At 38.4% G+C, this 19,779-nt stretch overlaps 1 protein-coding gene across 16 annotated transcripts in view; it reads right to left on the bottom strand.

Moving 5' to 3' along the window:
• The window catches only part of DNM3 (dynamin 3), a 569,293-nt gene that overhangs the window by 415,554 nt on the left and 133,960 nt on the right, over positions 1-19,779 (bottom strand). For all 16 annotated transcript variants that reach the window (XM_045049388.1, XM_045049394.1, XM_045049389.1 and 13 more), the window contains exons 3-4: positions 7,794-7,943; positions 6,467-6,670 (exon numbers count right to left, since the gene is read on the bottom strand). In XM_045049388.1, coding sequence (XP_044905323.1) covers positions 6,467-6,670; positions 7,794-7,943 — 354 coding nt within the window. The remainder of the gene's footprint in view (positions 1-6,466; positions 6,671-7,793; positions 7,944-19,779) is intronic.

The raw sequence follows: 19,779 nt of genomic DNA, 5'->3' as shown, positions 1-19,779 counted from the left end.
GTGTTACCACATTATATTACTTAACATGTCCTATTTTCAATGAAAAAACTACAAGATATGCAAAGAAAGTATGGCCCGTACACAGGAAAATAAGCATTCAGTAGAAACTATCTCTGAGGAAGCCCAGACATTGAACTTACTAGCCAAGGACTTTAAATCAGCTATCTTAAATATGTTCAAAGAACTTAAAAAAAGCCATATCTACGTAATTTTTAGAAGTACAAGCATAATGTTATACCAAATACAGAATATCAATCAATAGATGGAATTAGTTTTAAAAAGAACTAAATAGAAATTCTGGAGGTGAAAATTAAAATAATAAAAATAAAAAATTCCCTAGACAGATTCAACAGAAAATCTGAGTAGGCAGAAGAATCAGCAAACTTGAAGATAGGTCAATCAGGATTATTCCTCCCACCCAAGAAACAGAAAAGAAAAACAAAAGAACCAATAATAAAGAAAATAAGTGAGGGACACCTGGGTGGCTCAGTTGGTTGGGTGACCAACTTCAGCTCAGGTCATGATCTCACAGTTTGTGAGTTCGAGCCAGCATTGGGCTCTGTGCTGACAGCTCAGAGCCTGGAGCCTGCTTCACATTCTGTGTCTCCCTTCTCTCTACCCCTCCCCTGCTCACGTTCTGTGTCTCTCTGTATCTCAATAATAAAAACAAAACATTAAAAAAAATGTTTTAAAAAAGAAATGAACAAAGCCTCAGAGACCTGTGAAACACATAAAGCATGTTCACATACATTTCATGGGAGCCAGAGAGGAGAAGAAAAGAATAGTTGAAAAAATAATGCCTGAGAATGTCCCAAATTTGATGAAAAACATTAATCTACACATCTCAAAACCCCAACAAACTCCAAATAGGATAAAATCAAGGATCCACACCTACATATATCATAATCAAACTCTCAAAAACCAAGAGAAAATCTTGAAAGCAGCAAGAGAGAAAAGATCCATCATATTCAAGGGGGTCTTGAATGAGATTAACAGCTGATTTCTCATCAGAAAACCACAGAGGTCAGAAGGTAATGAGATGATGACATACTCAAAAAGTAGTGGGGGAGGGGGAAGACTATTAACTAAAAATTTTCCTTCAAAAATTAAGGATAAATTAAGACATTCCCAGATAAATAAAAACTGAGAATCCCACACTAGGAGGCTTGCCCTATAAGAAATACTAACTGGGGGCGCCTGGGTGGCTCAGTCGGTTAAGCGTCCGACTTCGGCTCAGGTCATGATCTCACAGTTCGTGGGTTCGAGCCCTGCATCGGGCTCTGTGCTGACAGCTCATAGCCTGGAGCCTGTTTCAGATTCTGTGTCTCCCTCTCTCTTTGCCCCCCCCCCCACTTGTGCTCTGTCTCTCTCTGTCTCAAAAATAAAATAAACATTAAAAAAAAAAAGAAAGAAATACTAACTGGAGTCTTTCAGGATGAAAAGAAAGGGCACTAGACAGTAACTCAAATCCACACAAATAAATAAAGAACACTGGTGAAAGTAGCTATGTAGGTAAAAGAAAATATAAATGTATTATTATTGGTTTGTAACTCTTTTTTCTCCTTTCTGATTTAAAAGACAGCTACATAAAGAAATAGTTATATGCCTGTGTTGATAGGTAGTGATTACAGCACATAACAAAGGGAGGAAATGGAGCTACATGGGAGGAAATTTTTGTGGACTGTTGAAATTAAGTTGTACTAGATATAAACTATATTGTTAGAAGTTAAGATGTTAATTATAATTCCATGGCAACCTGTAAAAAATAACTTTAAAAATATTAAAATAAATGACAAGGGAATTAAAATGGTACAGCAGGAAATATATTTTTAACAAAAAATTATTTCTCTACTCCTAATAAAGAAATAGACAAACAAAAGACATAATACATACAGAAACAAATAGCAAACTACAGATATAAATTCTGCCTTATCAGTAATTACATAACATGGAAATGGATTTAACACTCTGGTCAAAAGGCAAATATTGGAGAATGGGTTTTTAAAAATGATCCAACCACACGCTGTCTACAAGAGACATATTTCATGTTCAAAGACACATATAGGTTGAAAGTAAATGATGGAAAAAGATATACCTGGAAAACAGTAACCAAAGGAGAGTTGGAATGGTTATACTAACATCAAACATAAATTTTGAGGCAAAAATTGTTACTGGACACAAAAAAAGACATTTTGTAAGGATCAAAAGGACAATCCATCAAGAAGACATAACAAGTATAAATGCACCTAACAACAGTGTCCCAAAATACATAAAGCAAAAGCTGACACAATTGAAGGGAGAAATAGGTAACTCATCAATAATAGTGGTAGACTTTAATGTCTCAATTTCAATACTAGAACAGCCAGACAGAATACCAGTATTTGAGTAGTACTATAAACCAAATAGACCTAACAAGTATTTACAGAACACTATACCCAACAAAGGCAGAATACACATTCTTCTCAAATGCACATAGAACAGTCTCCAGGACAGGTCACATGTTAAACCGTAAAACAAGTCTCAAATTTTAAATGAATGAAATGTTACAAAGTAAGTTCTCTAAGCAAAATGAAATGAAATTATAAATCAATGACAGAAGGAAATTTTGGAATTTTACCAACATGTGGAAATTAAGCAACACATATCTAAACAACACATGTCACTGCTTTTTTACCAAAGCGGTAATTATAAGAAAAACTAGACCTCTGAATCAGATATTTAAAAAATACTCACAGAATGACTAGAAAGGCACAGAAAGTAAATGGAAGTCTCTGTTTGTCAATCCCAATACAACATAGCCCTATTCACCACATTCTAAGGCCTTTCCAGCTTCTTCCTTTCTCTATTAATTCTTCTACCACTAATGAAAACATAGAATTTGAACTCTATTGGTTTGGGAAAGAATTAACCCTCTTCCTTTGGAGCTTCAGTGATGTCCAGGACTAGTCAAAGCCACAGGTTAGCAACACACCAAAATGGATCTCTGAGGGAGACATGATCATCATGCAAACCCTTTGGATAGTTCTCAGGGTTCCTGAGCGTAACAGTGTTATGGAATTTAAAGAGAGATGTGAAAGCAAATTATAAGCCTTGAGGCTAGCAAGGAACTTTTAGTAATTAACGCAAGAATCATACTTATTAAGAGTCTTCAGGCAATGGATTAATTTGTCCTTCTTAGCAATCACCATGAAGGAATCAGTCAGACAAGTAAATGGCACACAGTAGCACTGAATGTTTTCTCTTTTCTGAAAAATTATTAATTACTTGCAAAATTATCTTCCAATTATCTGCAAAACTTACAAAAATCTGTCCTCAGAACTACCACATATAGAATATGAAAAACTGGTATAAGGAAGGTCTGTCTTTGACAAAGCAGGACTTCTACTGATCCATAAGAAATGACGCTCATTTTGGTAAGTCCATGAACATTCAGATGGCAATTTCCAAGTAGCACCTAACAACAGGCTTATAAAATAAGCCAGGCCTAAATTAGAAAAAAAGTTCAAATTTAACTTTCTGGATACAGATTTGTAGCATACTATTACAAATCCATGACTAAAACTCGATGTTGTATTTCACTTATGCTGTAACAACACGCTGTTAATACTCTCAGTGAGATTGTAAAGACTGATTTCTTTCTGGTAAACTGATGATTCCCTCCACCAATATTAATTGCTCCTACCTAATGTTATGCCATCACATGAGAGTTATTGCTTTGGGTCATAAATGAATTTTCTTTTGAGGAGGCTGAGGAGTGAGATATAGTCACTGCCATTAATAATCCCTTCTACACAGTGGGGCCTGGGTGGCTCAGTCCATTAAGCGTCTGACTCTTGCTTTCAGGTCAGGTCATGAGGTTGAGTCCAGTGTTGGGGCAGCTGTCAGCACGGAGCCTACTTGGGATTCTTTCTCTCTCTGCTCCTCCCCCCGATCACATGTATGCTCTATCAAAGTAAATAAACATTAAAAAAAATAACAATCCCTTCAATACAAAAGGAGTTAAATAGAACATGAATATGTTAAATGAATCTCAAGAATTGAGGACACTTTACAGGACATATTACTTGGCCAATTTTCTTTTAGTTTATATTTCTCATAAAATTCAGAATTTGTAAAAACAAAAGATTCTCCAATTGGCTGTTCTACTATATTTGAAGTTGTGAGGATGTAAGGCAGAGGCAACTGCAAGCATCTTGCCGCCTGTGAGGAGAATAGATCTGAGAAAAGAACCACCTCCAAGGAGACAAAACCAAAGACTGACAAAACTAGAATCAGAGATTGGGGGATATCATTTGTACTCTCCATGAAGTTTCATCTCAACTTCGAGGGGACTTTTTAGGAATGTGATTGTGCTGCACTTGCTAGAATCCACCGATAGAATTGCTACCTCTGCTCCCATAAGATATCGATGGCTTTGTCTTCTGTGAGACAAGAAGGTTGCTGAGACAGGGGTGTTACAGCATCATTTTTATAACTAGACCCCAGCCCCATTCCTTAGTCTGGCTTTCCCGTGCCACTGATTTTGGAGAGCCCTGGTGATGGTCCCCATCTAGCCACCTGTAACCTCCACCTCCTTGGTTGCAAGCACCAATGTCAGAGATGCTGAAGGAAGCCACAAAGAAGTAAAACAATCACTAATGAAGAACTCTGGAAAGGTTTAAAAACTAAATGCACCAAGGCCAGGGTGCGAGAGGAGCTAAAAATGGAAGAATTTGCTGAAAATGTTTATACGATGTTGTTAGACCTCCAGACCCTTTCCCCCATCTTGCATAACCACATAGCTACTCCTCCTTAACCTCAGCAGAATACTGAAGATTTACTTTCAGAAGAGGATAGAGGGACTGTGTACTGAGGAAGACCTTTAGGAATGCCATTATGAAAACGGAAGGATTCATTGTCTACATGCTAAACAGCGAGAACCACCCCATGTCGCCATGACAACAATTCTTCCTCTTCCATCTGAGAACACTGGACATTAGGTTTACATCAGACCAGCTCAACTGGAAATACTTGTAGCATCTAATAGCAGCTGAGGAAGGCTCCCAACAAAATGGCCAGCCCAGTCACCCTATGATAATGCCCATTAGTCAATGAATCTCATGCAGACACATACAGAATTTCTGCCAGCTTATTAGTGCTCTACTCTTGTATCTGAGCAAGCAGCAAAAGATCGCCAATCATTTGAAAAAAGGGTGTGACATCAAAGACAGTGACCAAGAAAAATGACCAGAAAAAAATGGACTCAGAGACATTGTAAATTACAAAAGGAAAGCTTCAAAAGATCTCTCATTAAAATCTTTAGAGAAGATAGTGTACTTGCAAAACCAAGAGGATGATGCTATTTTTAAAAATAAAAATAACATTCACAAAATGAGAAAATGCTGTTGGGACTTCTTTAAATGATGTCAGAAATGAAAAATTAATTAGAGGAGCTGAAGATAAAGTTGAATAAATTTTGCAAATGGTAGAACATAGAGACAAAGAATAAAAGAGGAGGTTTTTTTTAAAATAAGGTTAATCCAGGAGTTCTAACATACTAATAATATGAATTCCAGATAAAGAGAACAGAGAAAGTAGGGGCAATTAGTTATCAAAAATAATTCCTAGAATTGGGGAACATGTATCTCCACACTGAATAGACACATCATTGAGTGCCCTTCCATAATGACTTTAAACACACACACACACACACACACACACCACACACACAGAGCCCCATTTTGGGGTCTCTGAAGATAAACTATTGTTAGCTCCCAAAAAGAAAAAAATCAAAACATCAGCATAAATAAGATAAATCTCTGCTTTTACAATATGTGCTTATTTCAAGTAATTATAAGCTAAATAATATTTTACATGCATTAGGGACACCTGGGTGGCTCAGTCCATTAAGTGTCCGACTTCGACTCAGGTTGTGATCTCACAGTTTGTGAGTTCGAGCCCCACGTTGGGCTCTGTGCCATCAGTGCAGAGTCTGCTTCAGATCCTCTGTCCCCTCTCTCTATGCCCCTCCCTCCCTATCTCTCTCTCTCCCTCTCTCTCAAAAATAAAACTATTTTACGTGCATTAAAAGGGTTTCCTATTTTAAAGAAACAAGACATACATGAAACAGAAAGAGTTTTCACTGGGAGTATATTCAGGTAACTCTTTTCAATAACTGAGGGGACTATCTGATTTCTGTACCAGCAGTTTATTTTATTTGCTTTTTAAAATAAGTAGTTCATAAGGATTAGAAATATCTGTGTTCTTGGATCTCACTTAATCTTACATTTATTTACATAGGTTTAGACTATATCCCCTAGTCATTTTTCTTTCAGCATCTTAAGTTAAAAAAAATCTAACAATATTAATAATGGCTAATTAAATTAATAATGAAATTAAGTTATGAGAATTTGTGTTACCTTGAAATATACCCAAACTCTTGACATGTTAAACTAATTTTCTTCCATCCTAAAAGCCACACACTCACCTTGAGGATCAACTTCTTTAGCTAGCTTCAATGCATCTGAGTTTGCAAGATCGGTGTTGGCTGGAGTAACAGCCAAAATGAGACAGTTCTCCCGCGTGATGAACTGCATAATCATTTCTCTGATCTGATACTCAATATCTGGTGGCTGATCTCCCACGGGCACTTTAGTAATTCCAGGTAGGTCGATAAGTGTGAGATTTAACACTGTGTGGAAAAAAAAGGAGTCTTACATATACCCTCAATGCTAAAAAATATCAATAATGAAAAATCACCAGTCTCTTCAGTAGAAGTAAAACAAGCTCAGCTTTATATACTGTGTGTTGAGTTAACTCCAACTCATGTGTGTAGAATAGAAAGCACAGAATACAAAATGGCTTTGTTAGTTTTCTTTATTTTTGTGACATGATTGTGCTATGCCAAATAATTATCTTAACATAATTTGAAAGGCACTGATTTGCATATCTAAGAGAGAGCTGTCATATCTGTAACTAGTGTGTTATAATTCAAACACTGAACAATAAGTGCATACGCTGGCTGCCGGTCTTGTACAATTGCCTTCAAATAGTGTAAAAATTCTTAGGGTAAGATTTGTCCTTCCCTTCAAAAGCATTATATATTATCTAGAGAGGGTTAGCCGCTCAGCCTACTGGACAGCTGTTAGTCATTTGTGGTACCATGAGGTTACGGTGCAGGCTATGTGCCCAGACTCATGGAGTACCACCAGGAGGGCAGGAAACTACCCCTGAGTCAGTGACTCCAGCAGCAGTCTGGCTATCGTTCTCCACACACGACAGGGGTGGCACCAACATGAAAATCTGCCCCACTGAAAATTTAGTCAGGATAGAGGTCATTCCATATCATACGCCATGAACTGGTTATGTAATTTATAAGTTTCTTCTGATAGTCTGGAAAAAAATCAGAGTTGATGCCTCAGGAAGAGAATAAATAGAAATATATAGCACTATAAGAAAATCCAATAGGAGAAGACTCAACTACAGTACCATCCATGTACCTCTAAGATTCTTGCTAAAACTGAAGATATTAAAAAATAGAAGTTTTCACGCATACCTCTTAGAAAGTCTAAGAGTTTAAAATAAAGAAAAAATTTTAAGTGACTTACTCAATTCTGATCTTTTTAAAAGTCATCTCCTGCTTTCCCATAAATCTGTGAGCTCTTTGAATCATACCATTTATGGTAGTATCCAAACACTATCCTAGAAACCCGGTACTTTTTGAGAGAACAAACCATCTTCTGCACAAATAATGTATGTCAATTAATGCAAAGATTTTTGAGGAAAAAAATTTAGAATTTTGTTATTTTACTTACCATGTGGAGAATAGACTCGTAAATTAATGGGTATGGAGGAAATGCCTTTATTCATTCCAGTCACTCGATCTGTTTCTGCTTCAATCTCATGGCGAACTTCATCAAAATCTGTAAATTTTTTTCCTTTGCAATGTAGAAATTCAGCATACTCTACAAAAGACAAATTAGCACAACTTAAAATCTATGCATTCTTGCAATAATTATAAGGAAACAATGTTTCTTTAATTACAAGGCAAAGTATCCAATATTGTCTCTGTAGCCATTAAAATGAGAGAATATAGCAGTTACTAAGAAACACAGCTAACACTTTAGAAATATCAAACATAGCACAAATGCTAAGAATGCTAAATTTGCTAATTTTCAGATAAGCAATTAAGCATGACTTAAAGAGAATGTTGGCCCTCCAAATGATAAAGCAAACAGCATCTGATTGTCAAAGAAATTAAGTCTAGGGTACATACAAAGCCTACCTAATCTTATTACTAATCTTATTAGCATGTCCTTTTTCATATCACCACTTTATTAAGAGGGAATGCTAAGTTATATAAAGATACCTTTAGAAGGCAAGATGGTTTAGAAACAAAATTTACTTAATTCTTTAAAGATAAATAATATATGGAATATCTTAGCTTTAAAATATACTATTCAAGATACCACACCAATTTGTGTAATTGAAAAGACAATTTCTCAAGAAAAATAGAGTTTTAGATCAAGGAAAATATTTACCTGCAATATAAAAAAAAATTAGTAGGAAGTAGGAAAAACTCTAAACTATACGTAATAACAGAAAATTGGGTTAAGTTTCAGTAACATCTTACTAACTGCTGTGCTATTGATTTCTATTCGTACCTCCAGATGTGTCAGGTATATGATAGCACAACTCAAAAAGGAAGCTGACACTATTAGACTTTAAAAAAAAATTACCATTTGGGGGCACCTGGGTGGCTCAGCTGGTTAAGCACCCGACTCTTGATTTGGGATTCTAGACTCACGGTCATGAGATGAAGGCCCTCCTGGTGCTCCGCACTGAACGTGGAGCTTGCTTGGGATTCTCTCTCTCTCTCTCTCTCTCTACTCCTCCCCCGCTCACACTGTCAGCACAGGCTCCACACTGTCAGTGCAGAGCCCAATGCAGGGTTCAAACTCACAAACCATGAGATCATGACCTGAGCCGAAATCAAGAGTCCATCATCTAACCAAATGAGCCACCCAAGTGCCCCCGGAAAACGTTTCTTAATGATGGTATGAAATCTGCTTTCTAATCATATTTCCTTTGTCCAACTTTTGCCCCCTGGAGCTAGCTATTCAGACAAAGTCTCCTCCCTGTAAAATGGCCAGGATTATTCTGAGCTCTAGCACCAGGAGTTCATCTTCTTCCTGAGCTTTCTTACCACCTTCCAAAAATGCTGGTCTGATCATTGCTCAGGCCTCCTGATGTCAGACATGGGTTTCCCAGAGCCACCCCTGCTACTCAGGACTGGAAAGGTCATGGCTCCTGAATTGGACCAACTAGTTTAAGTTTTAATTTCCCAAAGAACTGTAATGGCCTAACGTTTCAAAAGTTAGAATGATAATCAGAGACTTTACTTCATTTCAGACTTTACTGTCAATGTAGGTGGACATGAATATTTTTCTTCCTTACTTTCTCCATATAGTATGTGTCACTTTTGAAAAAATGGCCAGCTAAAGCTTGAGTTCATTCCTCAATGGTTGAAGTATACACAGTAAAGGTTGAAGAGGCTTCAGAGTTCTGGCCTGCGGAGATTACTGCATCACTGGGCATGTTCTCTCACATGTTTGCCCTCACAGGTACCATTTTTATTAGCATATAAATTCCCAGAAAATTGAGCCTTTATTTCATTTATCTACTCAGGGGATTGGCCAGTATCATGTGAACATAAGAGGTTAGAGATAAGTAGAGGATAAAACAATAAGAAAAATAAAGAGGAACAAAGGATGTCAGATCTCAGAAAACAAAAATTAATATGTAAAAATGAGTCATAAATAATTTATAAGAAATGGAAGTATAATTTTTCAGTTCAACAAATTTTGTGTTAAATGCACACTTGAGGACTTATAGCTATCATAATTATTACTTTCATAAAATTAATAAGCTTCTGGATCAGGGACTATATTTTCAATTATGTTACTATCAAGAATTCAAGTGACACAAATGTAGATTTCTCTCGGTGCCACTAGAGGGCACCTACCTGCTTTCTCCATAGGAAACCAGTGCCCTTCCAGAAAGAAAGAGGCAAAATCAATGCAATTTTCAAATTATATTTAAATTCATTCTTGGACTCCTATAAAAATGCTTCTATTTTGAAATTTGGAGATTAGAATTGTGCAGGACACTCTCAAATCTTTGTGTCTTTTTAAGGATAGGGTCCCACAGAAAGATTTAGAGATGCTGGTATTCATTTATTTATTCAAGTAATATTTTGAGCTCTTACTACTCACCAAGCACTATTTTAGAAACTACAGGAGGAAAAAAAAGAAGTGTGTAACCTCACAAAGTTTAAATCTGCATGAGATGAAACAGTAAACAATGTGGGTGTGCCAGATGATAAGTCTTATGGAGAAAAGTGAAGAGTAAGGGAAACATCAAATGCTAGGGCAGGAGGATTGCTTCGTTATATGCTTTGGTTGAGGAAAGTTTCTCTGATATGACAAAGTGATATCTGAGCAAAAACTGAAGAAAAGAAGGGAGCAAGCAATGTTTTATATAGGAACATCCCAGCAGAATACGTGAAGTTGGAAGCATCTGGGAACAAGAGCAAGGTCAACATGCCTGGATCACAGAGCATATGGGAGAGAGAGAAAAGAGATGAGGTCAGAGCTGTGGTACAGACCTGGATTGTGTGAAGCCCGTGAGACTTTAAATTTTACTCTGATTGAATAGTAGAACACTTGAAGGGTTTGGGGTAGAGGAGAGACCTGATGTGACCTAGGTTGGTTGGTTGGTTGGTTGGTTGGTTGGTTGGTTGGTTGGTTTTATTTCATATTAGAGAGAGAAAGCATGCACGTGTGAGTGGGGAAGGGGGCAGAGGGAATCCCAAGCAGGTTGTGCGCTCATCAGGGAGCCTAATGCAGGGCTCAACGCCACAACCCTGGGATTATGACCTGAGCCGAAATCAAGAGTTGGACACTCAACTGACTGAACCACCCAGGTGCCCCATGACCTAGGTTTTAGGTCTGTGGCTACAGTGTTGAGAATAGACAATAAGGACTCTATTGTCTATTGTCTATTGAGCTGGGATACTACTGGGATAATGGAGGTGAGAGATGATGGAGCTTGGACTAGGGAAGCAGCAGTGGGAGGGGTGAGAAGTGGCTAAATTCTAGTGTCCTTTGAAGGAAAAACAATAGGATTTGCTGATGAATTAAAGGTGGGGTATAGGCAAAAGAGAGAAATCAAGAACAACTTCAAGGAGTTTGACCTCAGCAATAGGAAGAATTTTGAAATAGAAAAGACTGAAAGGAAGAGGATAGGGAGATGGGGGTTGGGAATCAGGAGTTTGGCTGGGGACCTATTAAGCTTGCATTGCCCACTATACACCACCCAGTGGAGAAACAGAACTGCTGCTAATGGTTGAGGATTACACAGCTGTAAGAGATACCACTCACATTTGCAGTCATGTGTTAAGTGTTTATTTATTCTGAAAATTTTCCAGAAGATGGCAGTCAAGTGCTTGAGGAAAAGAGCAGCTTTTTCTAATTAGCACAAAAATGCCTTTGGGGCTAGACACATTAGTCTTTCATCTAGGGAGGAGTCCAAAGCTAGAAATATATATTTGGAATTCATTAAAGTCAGACAAGAGATGAGATCACTAAGCGAGAGTTAGATGGAGAAGGGGCCAGAGCACTAGGCCCTGAGTGTTCCAATGTTTAGAAGTCAGGAGATAAAGTGAGCAGGAGTGGTTAACAAGATAGGGGGGAAACTGAAAAAGAGGTGACCCAAAGCTAAGTAGAAAGGGTTTTTCATGAAGGTAAGAGACCTTCCACTCCATCAAATACTGCCAACATGTCAGGTAAGATGAGAACTAAGAATGGATCACAGAATTGAGCAACTTGAGAGTCCTTCAGGAGGTTGACAGGAGCTGTTACAGTGGAGTGGGGTGGCTGATAGCCTGACTGGAACAGATTTAAGAGAGAAGGGGAGGAGAAGAAGTAGAGACTGATTGTAGACAATTGTTTTCGTTTTTTGCTGTAAAGGAGAAGGAAGAAGTGAGAGGGCAACTAAAGAGGGATGTGAGGTCAAGGGAGGGCTTTATAAAGATGGGTAGACTAACATGTTCATAGGTTGATGGCATTAATCCATACCATGGAAAAGTTGGCAATCCAGAACTGAGAAAAAAACAAGTGCTGATGTGATATCTTAAGGAAGGGACAAAAGGAATTAGAAACAAATATGCCAATTCCTCCAAGGGAACAGAAAAGAAACAGAACAATGAGAGTTGACAAACAAGTAGAGGTGATGGTGGTGAAATTCATTAGGTGAGAGTAGGGACTTACCATATTTGTGTAAAATCCTTTTATGTCTTAAAAAAACATTTCTGTATATATTCTTACTGGTCAAACTCTACAAACCCTATTATTTCTACCACAAAATGTAACACACACACACACACACACACACACACACACACACACACACAGTGATCCAAAATGAGTGACCTAAGAGTAACCATAACAGGGATGTCAACTGGGTCTAATCTATGTCCATCACTGGGATTCATACCTGCCCAGCATATCAGAAGAACCAGTGGGCAATACCCACAAAATCCTCTTTTCTATGGGTACCCAGGAACCTCTTAGAAGGCAATTCATCCTACAGGATGGAATTCAGGCAAAACCTACTCTGAGCTGCCAGAAGGAAGCTACCTGCAATCCATCCCTACTCAGTTCTGGAGACTCCCAGGTCTATGTCCCCCTGCATCTAACAGTATAGTGATAGTCAAATCACACATCCTAATTCCTCATTAGAAAAATATGTTACAATTCATAGCTACAGGTTTATATTGCCAATAAGGTATGTTTTATTAGAAACAAGATAAGCCAGGGGTGCCACCCAAGCACCCCTTATGTCTTAAAAAAACATTTCTGTATATATTCTTACTGGTCAAACTCTACAAACCCTATTATTTCTACCACAAAATGTAACACACACACACACACACACACACACACACACACACACACACAGTGATCCAAAATGAGTGACCTAAGAGTAACCATAACAGGGATGTCAACTGGGTCTAATCTATGTCCATCACTGGGATTCATACCTGCCCAGCATATCAGAAGAACCAGTGGGCAATACCCACAGTAAGATTAGTTTATTGCTCTTTCCCTTCCTTCTTTTCTTCTTTCCTTCCTTCTCTTTTATATTCCATTCTGTGGAGAACTTTGTAACACATACATCATTTTGCCTACTTCTGATTGGTTAAGCGTCCGACTTCAGCTCAGGTCACGAACTCGCGGTCCGTGAGTTCAAGCCCCGCATCGGGCTCTGGACTGATGGCTCAGAGCCTGGAGCCTGCTTCCGATTCTGTGTCTCCCTCTCTCTCTGCCCCTCCCCCATTCATGCTCTGTCTCTCTCTGTCTCGAAAATAAATAAACATTAAAAAAAAAAATTTTTTTAAAAGAAACAAGATAAGCCAGTCCTGTCATGGGATCCCTGCTCCCTACCAAGCGGACCATAAACAGGTGGATAGCAGAGGTGGCATGAATGTTTTTGAACAACTGACCACCGTTGCTATCGAGGAGGATTATCAGTCAGCTTGTATCATCACAGAATCCTAAATAAATCTTTATTAGCAATGTAGAATTTAAAAGATGACAGCTTTGGGGCGCCTGGGTGGCGCAGTCGGTTAAGCGTCCGACTTCAGCCAGGTCACGATCTCGCGGTCCGTGAGTTCGAGCCCCGCGTCAGGCTCTGGGCTGATGGCTCGGAGCCTGGAGCCTGTTTCTGATTCTGTGTCTCCCTCTCTCTCTGCCCCTCCCCCGTTCATGCTCTGTCTCTCTCTGTCCCAAAAATAAATAAACGTTGAAAAAGATGACAGCTTTACTTCTCTGCTGTCCAAAAATACAATTGTAGATGAAAATCTTAAAAGGATTATCACAAGAGTAATGCATCACTTACTATACTCACCTCTAAGAGAATGTTCACATGAGTTTGGGGATGAAGAAAATTCTAAACCTAAACCAAAATCTACAGAACAGGCTATACTAGCTGATCAACAGCTAGACTTTTTAAGAGCTAGTAAATGTGTGTCTCCTGAGACTTTTACACTATGGCAAACTAATATGTCGGAAGTCCTAACAATTTTATCTTGTGGTTGAGATATATTCTTTTTCATAGAAAGATACGGTGTCCAGTGGTACACCTTCTCTTGGCATATTTTCAGTGTTCCTTTTATTCTAAATGCTTGGTAGTTGAGTACATGAAATGGTCTCTTCCTCAAACAATTCCAGACTTCAGCCCAACTTAGCCACAGGCTCATATAAAGGATGAAGTTTATGTGCATATTATCACTGAAACCCTGATAATGCATCCATGAAATTCTATGGTCTCAGTATAACCTGTATTGCTGAAATTCATAGTATGTTTTCATTTTGCAGAATAAGACTCCTAGTTTTAAAAATCATTCCTGTCTACCCAGTGTTAAAAATAGCAAACATTTAACTAAAAGGCAACTGACAGAATGGGAGAAGATATTTGCAAATGACATATCATAAAGGGTTAGTATCCAAAATCTATAAAGAACTTATCCAACTCAACACCCAAAAAACAAATAATCCACTGAAGAAATGGGCAAAAGACATGAATAGACACTTCTCCAAAGACATCCAGATGGCCAACCGACACATGAAAAAATGTTCAACATCACTCATCATCAGGGAAATACAAATCAAAACCACAAGGAGATACCACCTCACACTGGTCAGAATGGCTAATATTAACAAGTCAGGGAACAACAGATGTTGGTGAGGATGCGGAGAAAGAGGATCTCTTTTGCACTGCTGGTGGGAATGCAAACTGGTGCAGCCTCTCTGGAAAACTGTATGGAGGTTCCTCAAAAAATTAAAAATAGAACTACCTTACAACCCAGGAATTGCACTACTAGGTATTTATCCAAGAGATAAATATGCTGTTTCAAAGGGGCACATGCACCCCAATGTTTATAGTAGCACTATCAACAATAGCCAAAGTATGGAAAGAGCCCAAATGTTCACTGATGGATGAATGCATAAAGAAGATGTGGGGTGTGTGTGTGTGTGTGTGTGTGTGTGTGTCTATACACACATACATACACATACAATGGAGTATTACTCAGCAATCAAAAAGAATGAAATCTTGCCATTCGCAACTATGTGGATGGAACTAGAGGGTATTATGCTAAGCGAAATTAGTCAGAGAAAGACAAATATCATATGACTTCACTCATATGAGGACTTTAAGATGCAAAACAGATGAACATAAGGGAAGGGAAGCAAAAATAATATAAAAACAGGGAGGGGGACAAAACATAAGAGACTCTTAAATATGGAGAACAAACAGAGGATTGCTGGAGGGGTTGTGGGAGGGGGGATGGGCTAAATGGGTTAGGGGCATTAAGGAATCTACTCCTGAAATCATTGTTGCATTACATGCTAACTTGGATGTAAATTTAAAAAATAAATTAAATAAAATTTTTTTAAAAAAGAAAAGAAAATAGCCAACATTTGAAGCAAAGGTTAAGATACATTTTTATATCAAAGAATGTGGAAAAAAAAGAGTATTAAAAAATCAGAGCTATCACTCTTTTTTATTTTTATTTCCCTGTGAAACATTTTAGCACTGTCATTTCTAATGGTCATGAAAAACAAATTATGCTAGGTTAAACAACTGACAAGTTGTTTGGGGGAAGGATGAGATGGTTTATGCCGGGCAGCATTCCAATCATCTGTGAAAAGCACAGCACAACCATAACAATTTAAATATTTCCAATATGCCCCTTCCATGTGGAAAAACACGCATATGTTGCAATTAATCAAGGTTAAGTAAAGAAGAATAATTATGGAACACATGCACATAACCTCTTGTCAATCTTTATTCTAAGAACTGGTGTCCTCAATACTTTAACTGGGTCTTACTTCTGAAGTGTTTTAATAGCAATGCTTTGTGAGCACAGGGCTCCACTGAAAATAGAGTACGTGGGTCGCATAAACAGGGAATAGTTTTCAATGTGACTAGCTGAATTCACTGGCTGTAAAGTATCTATGCAGGACTATATTTAAAAACATATTTCCTCAAGAAAAGAGGCTACATTTTACTCATCTGTGTTTCCCTAATGCCTACTTTATTTAGAGTAAAGAACATCTGTGGATTCCTTCCTTCTTCTTCAAAGCAGTCCACTTTGCATACCATTGATCGGTATCAGTTTTGAAAAAAAAAAATGCTTCCATTAACGCTTCAAGTCATTCCAAATTGAAGACAAGAGATCCTAAGAAATGTGGTTAAATAAGTAACAGGGTGAGTTAGATATGAATTATATAGACCCAGATTTGAAGCAAAATTCAATTGTGTCCCTAAGGTAAACATGGAAAGTCTAGCAATCAGGAAAAAAAGGGAAATCTAAAATAAAACAACCTAAGAGAGTCCAGCAGTGGGTGAAAGGTGAAAGTCTCAGGAGAAGGGTTAAGAACAGGCACCTGGGTGGCTCAGTTGGTTAAGTGTCTGACTTTGGCTCAGGTCACGATCTCACGGTTCCGTGAATTCAAGCACCACATCGTGCTCTCTACTGTCAACACAGAGCTCACTTCAGATCCTCTGTCCCCTTCTGTCTCTGCCCCTCCCCAGCTTGTTCTCTCTCTCTCTCTCTCTCTTGTTTTCTCTCTCTCTCTCTCTTCCTCTCCCTCTCGCTCTCTCTCAAAACTAAACATTAAAAGAAGAAGAAGAAGAAGAAGAAGAAGAAGAAGAAGAAGAAGAAGAAGAAGAAGAAGAAGAAGAAGAAGAAGAAGAAGAGTTAACAACTCTGGGGTGGGATGGGAATAAATAGGGCCAAGATTTCATAGTAGAAAAAAAGGTGGGTGCCGAGCAGGTATCAGAGATCAGATGCAAATCTACCCTTTAGGAGCAGGGTTCTGGTACTTCCAGAGGCAGAGGAGATCAAAAGAGAACTCCAGACCCAAGTGAGCCAGAGGATACCAGGTAGAAAACCAAGACGCAAACTCGAGACTTTTTCGTAGGATACAAAGCCAAAGCCACTTACACAGACCTCAGGGTGAAGACAAGTTAATATCAATGCTGCCTTGATATTTACAGCTCAGTAATGGCTTTTACAGTTTTCTTGCCTAAGAGCAGAGCTGGTTCTGAAGCCTGGGTTAGGCTGAGCCTGCTAGTGAAAGTTAAGTGGCTCCAGATAACTGAATTAGTGCTGGCACATGAAACCAAAGCCAGCCAGCACTTGACAGAAGTCCCACCAGCAATAGGAATCTATACAACATATTCCACCACAAGTGTTCAAAATACTCAGAATCAGCAGCTGTAATAGCTAAATAGCCCAATTTAGTTCCATATCTTTTCAAAGGATCTCAAAGAGTATACCAAAAATCAACTCTATTCCATCCTCATAGTTTCCATGTAAAACACACAAGAGATAAACTGTATTCCAAATACAGAAACCCAATAAGAATCATGTGAAGCCCTTGGCCAAAAAATTGCAAAGTGAATAATTATTCTAAGTGTCAGCAGCCTTTGACATGATTTTCCTCTTCTACCTCAAAACATCCTCTTTCATGGACTCCCATTATTCCAACTTTCCTGACTTTTCTCTTTCTTCACTAAATGCTCTTTTCCATGTTCTTTGCTTATTGTTCCTCCTCTTCTACATTTCCAAATATCAGGGACTGCCAGATTTCCTTCTAGACCTTCCATTCTTCGTTGTCATCTGTATCTTCTCTCATCTACTCATACATATAAATTCAAACTCATCTCAAGCACTCATTTTCCCCCTGAACTTCTTGTATCTAATTCTAATTCTTAATTAGCATTTCCACTTGATGTCTAATAGATATCTCAAAATTAGCATGTCCAAAACCAAACTGTAATTCCCCACTGAGTTCTCCTCCCGTCATCCACACCTGCTCCTCCTCACAGTCTTCCACATTTCAATTATTGATACTACCACTGAATAGGGTGCTCAAGTAAAAAACCAGAACTATTTTTGCATCCTTCTTTTCCTCGGCTCTCTCCCAAACATCTTCTCACTGCCTCCACTGTGGCCATCCTCCTACTAAGCTGGCACCACCTCTCACCTGGACTACCATAAAAGCATCCAACTCATCTTTTTGACACCAGTCTTGCTCCAGTGAATCCCTTCTCCACCAATCAATTAGAGAGAGCGTTCTAAAACCCTGTGTCAGACGGTGTTTCTGCCCTCTTAAAACCTTTTGTTGGTTTTCTAGTGCAGTCAGAAATAGTCAAATTAATTACCCTGGGGTTCCAAGTCCTAGACAGTCTGGCCCCTGTCGACCTCCATACCTAACACTATCCCCACCTGCCACGCTCAAATCACTACAGTGGCAACAGCCTCCTTTCTGCTCAAGCACACCAAATCCATTCCCAGCTCAGGGCCTCTCTACAAACTGCTCCTCTTCTTGAATGCCCTTCTGCCAGACCTCTGCATGTGTCGGGTCCTCCCCGTCATTTACTTCTCATTCAGAACATCACCTCTTTAGTGAGGCTTCCTTGACCAGGCAGGCAAAGAAAAGCGGCAGCTCAGTCACACTCTATCACATCATCCAATTTGTTTTCTTAGTATACATAATAATGAACTGAAGTTTTTCTTGTTTTTAGTATATGTGCTGCCGAAGTGAGCACAAGTTTTTCTTGTTTTTTTGCTGCCTGTCTTTATCCACTGGAATATAAGCTCCATGAAAACAGGAACATTAGCTGCTAAACTCCCAAGTGCCTAAAACAGTGAATTGCATCTACTAGGCACACAATACGTATTTGTTGAATTAATGAACAAATAAAGAGAATGAGTAAATAAGTGAATGAATCAACATATAAACACTGGAGGACATGAGGTTTGAGGATGCAGAGAAGAAAATGATTGTAAATAACTTTTGACATATTGAGTTTGACATCTTTGAAATATTCAAGTAGAGTGTCGAGAAGTCAGCTGGAAACATGGGTTTGGAGTTTAGCCCAGGAGCTATAAATGTGAGAGTCACAGGTACATAAGTTGTACACATAAGAGATTGTCTAAGGGAGTATATGAAATGACACAGAAAGGATCCTTGGGTAGGTGCAAACTTTAGAGGCCAGGTAGAAGCTAATGCATCCAATGAAAGAGACAGAGCGGCCAGAGAGATAGACGGAAGACCAGAAGTCTGTGGCATCATGGAAGCCAAAAGAATAAAGTATGGTTCAAGGAAAAGGAGCAATTGATAATGCTAAAAGCTGTTGAAAGGGCAAGGTAAGTACTGACAAATGGCTACAGGAATTTATAGAAATTGAGCATGTATTATATAGTTTCCTGTACCCTTAAACAGTGTTCTGTAAGTCATTTGGCATATTTATTATTTCAATGATTTTTGCTATAGATTGCTTAGTTAAAAACTGTTTTGCCTTTTTTATTTTACTGAATTTCTAATTTTAATTCTAGTGAAGTTAACATACAGTGTTATATTGGTTTCAGTGTACTCTTTTATCTTTTTTATGATTCTTGTGTGTGTGTCTCTTCTCTTGCTATCAGGTCTGTCATTGTCACTTCTTACTGTTAGCAATGCTCTGCTTTTAAGAATATTCCCATTCTAACTTGTAGCTTTGTATTCTACTCTAGACTGAAAAGTCCAGTAACTCAGTATATATGGTCTGAGGCTAAAAAACAGAAAAGCCCACAATAAGGCCATGACCCTACAATTCATGAGCTTTAGATCACAAACTTTGTAGTACTACTTTTGACTACCAAAGGCTCTTTTTGCCTCCTTCCAA

Source organism: Felis catus, chromosome F1 (assembly GCF_018350175.1).
Source record: "Felis catus isolate Fca126 chromosome F1, F.catus_Fca126_mat1.0, whole genome shotgun sequence".
NCBI lineage: Eukaryota > Metazoa > Chordata > Mammalia > Carnivora > Felidae > Felis > Felis catus.
The sequence above is the reverse complement of the archived record's forward strand: the minus strand, read 5'-3'. Positions and strand labels throughout refer to the sequence as shown.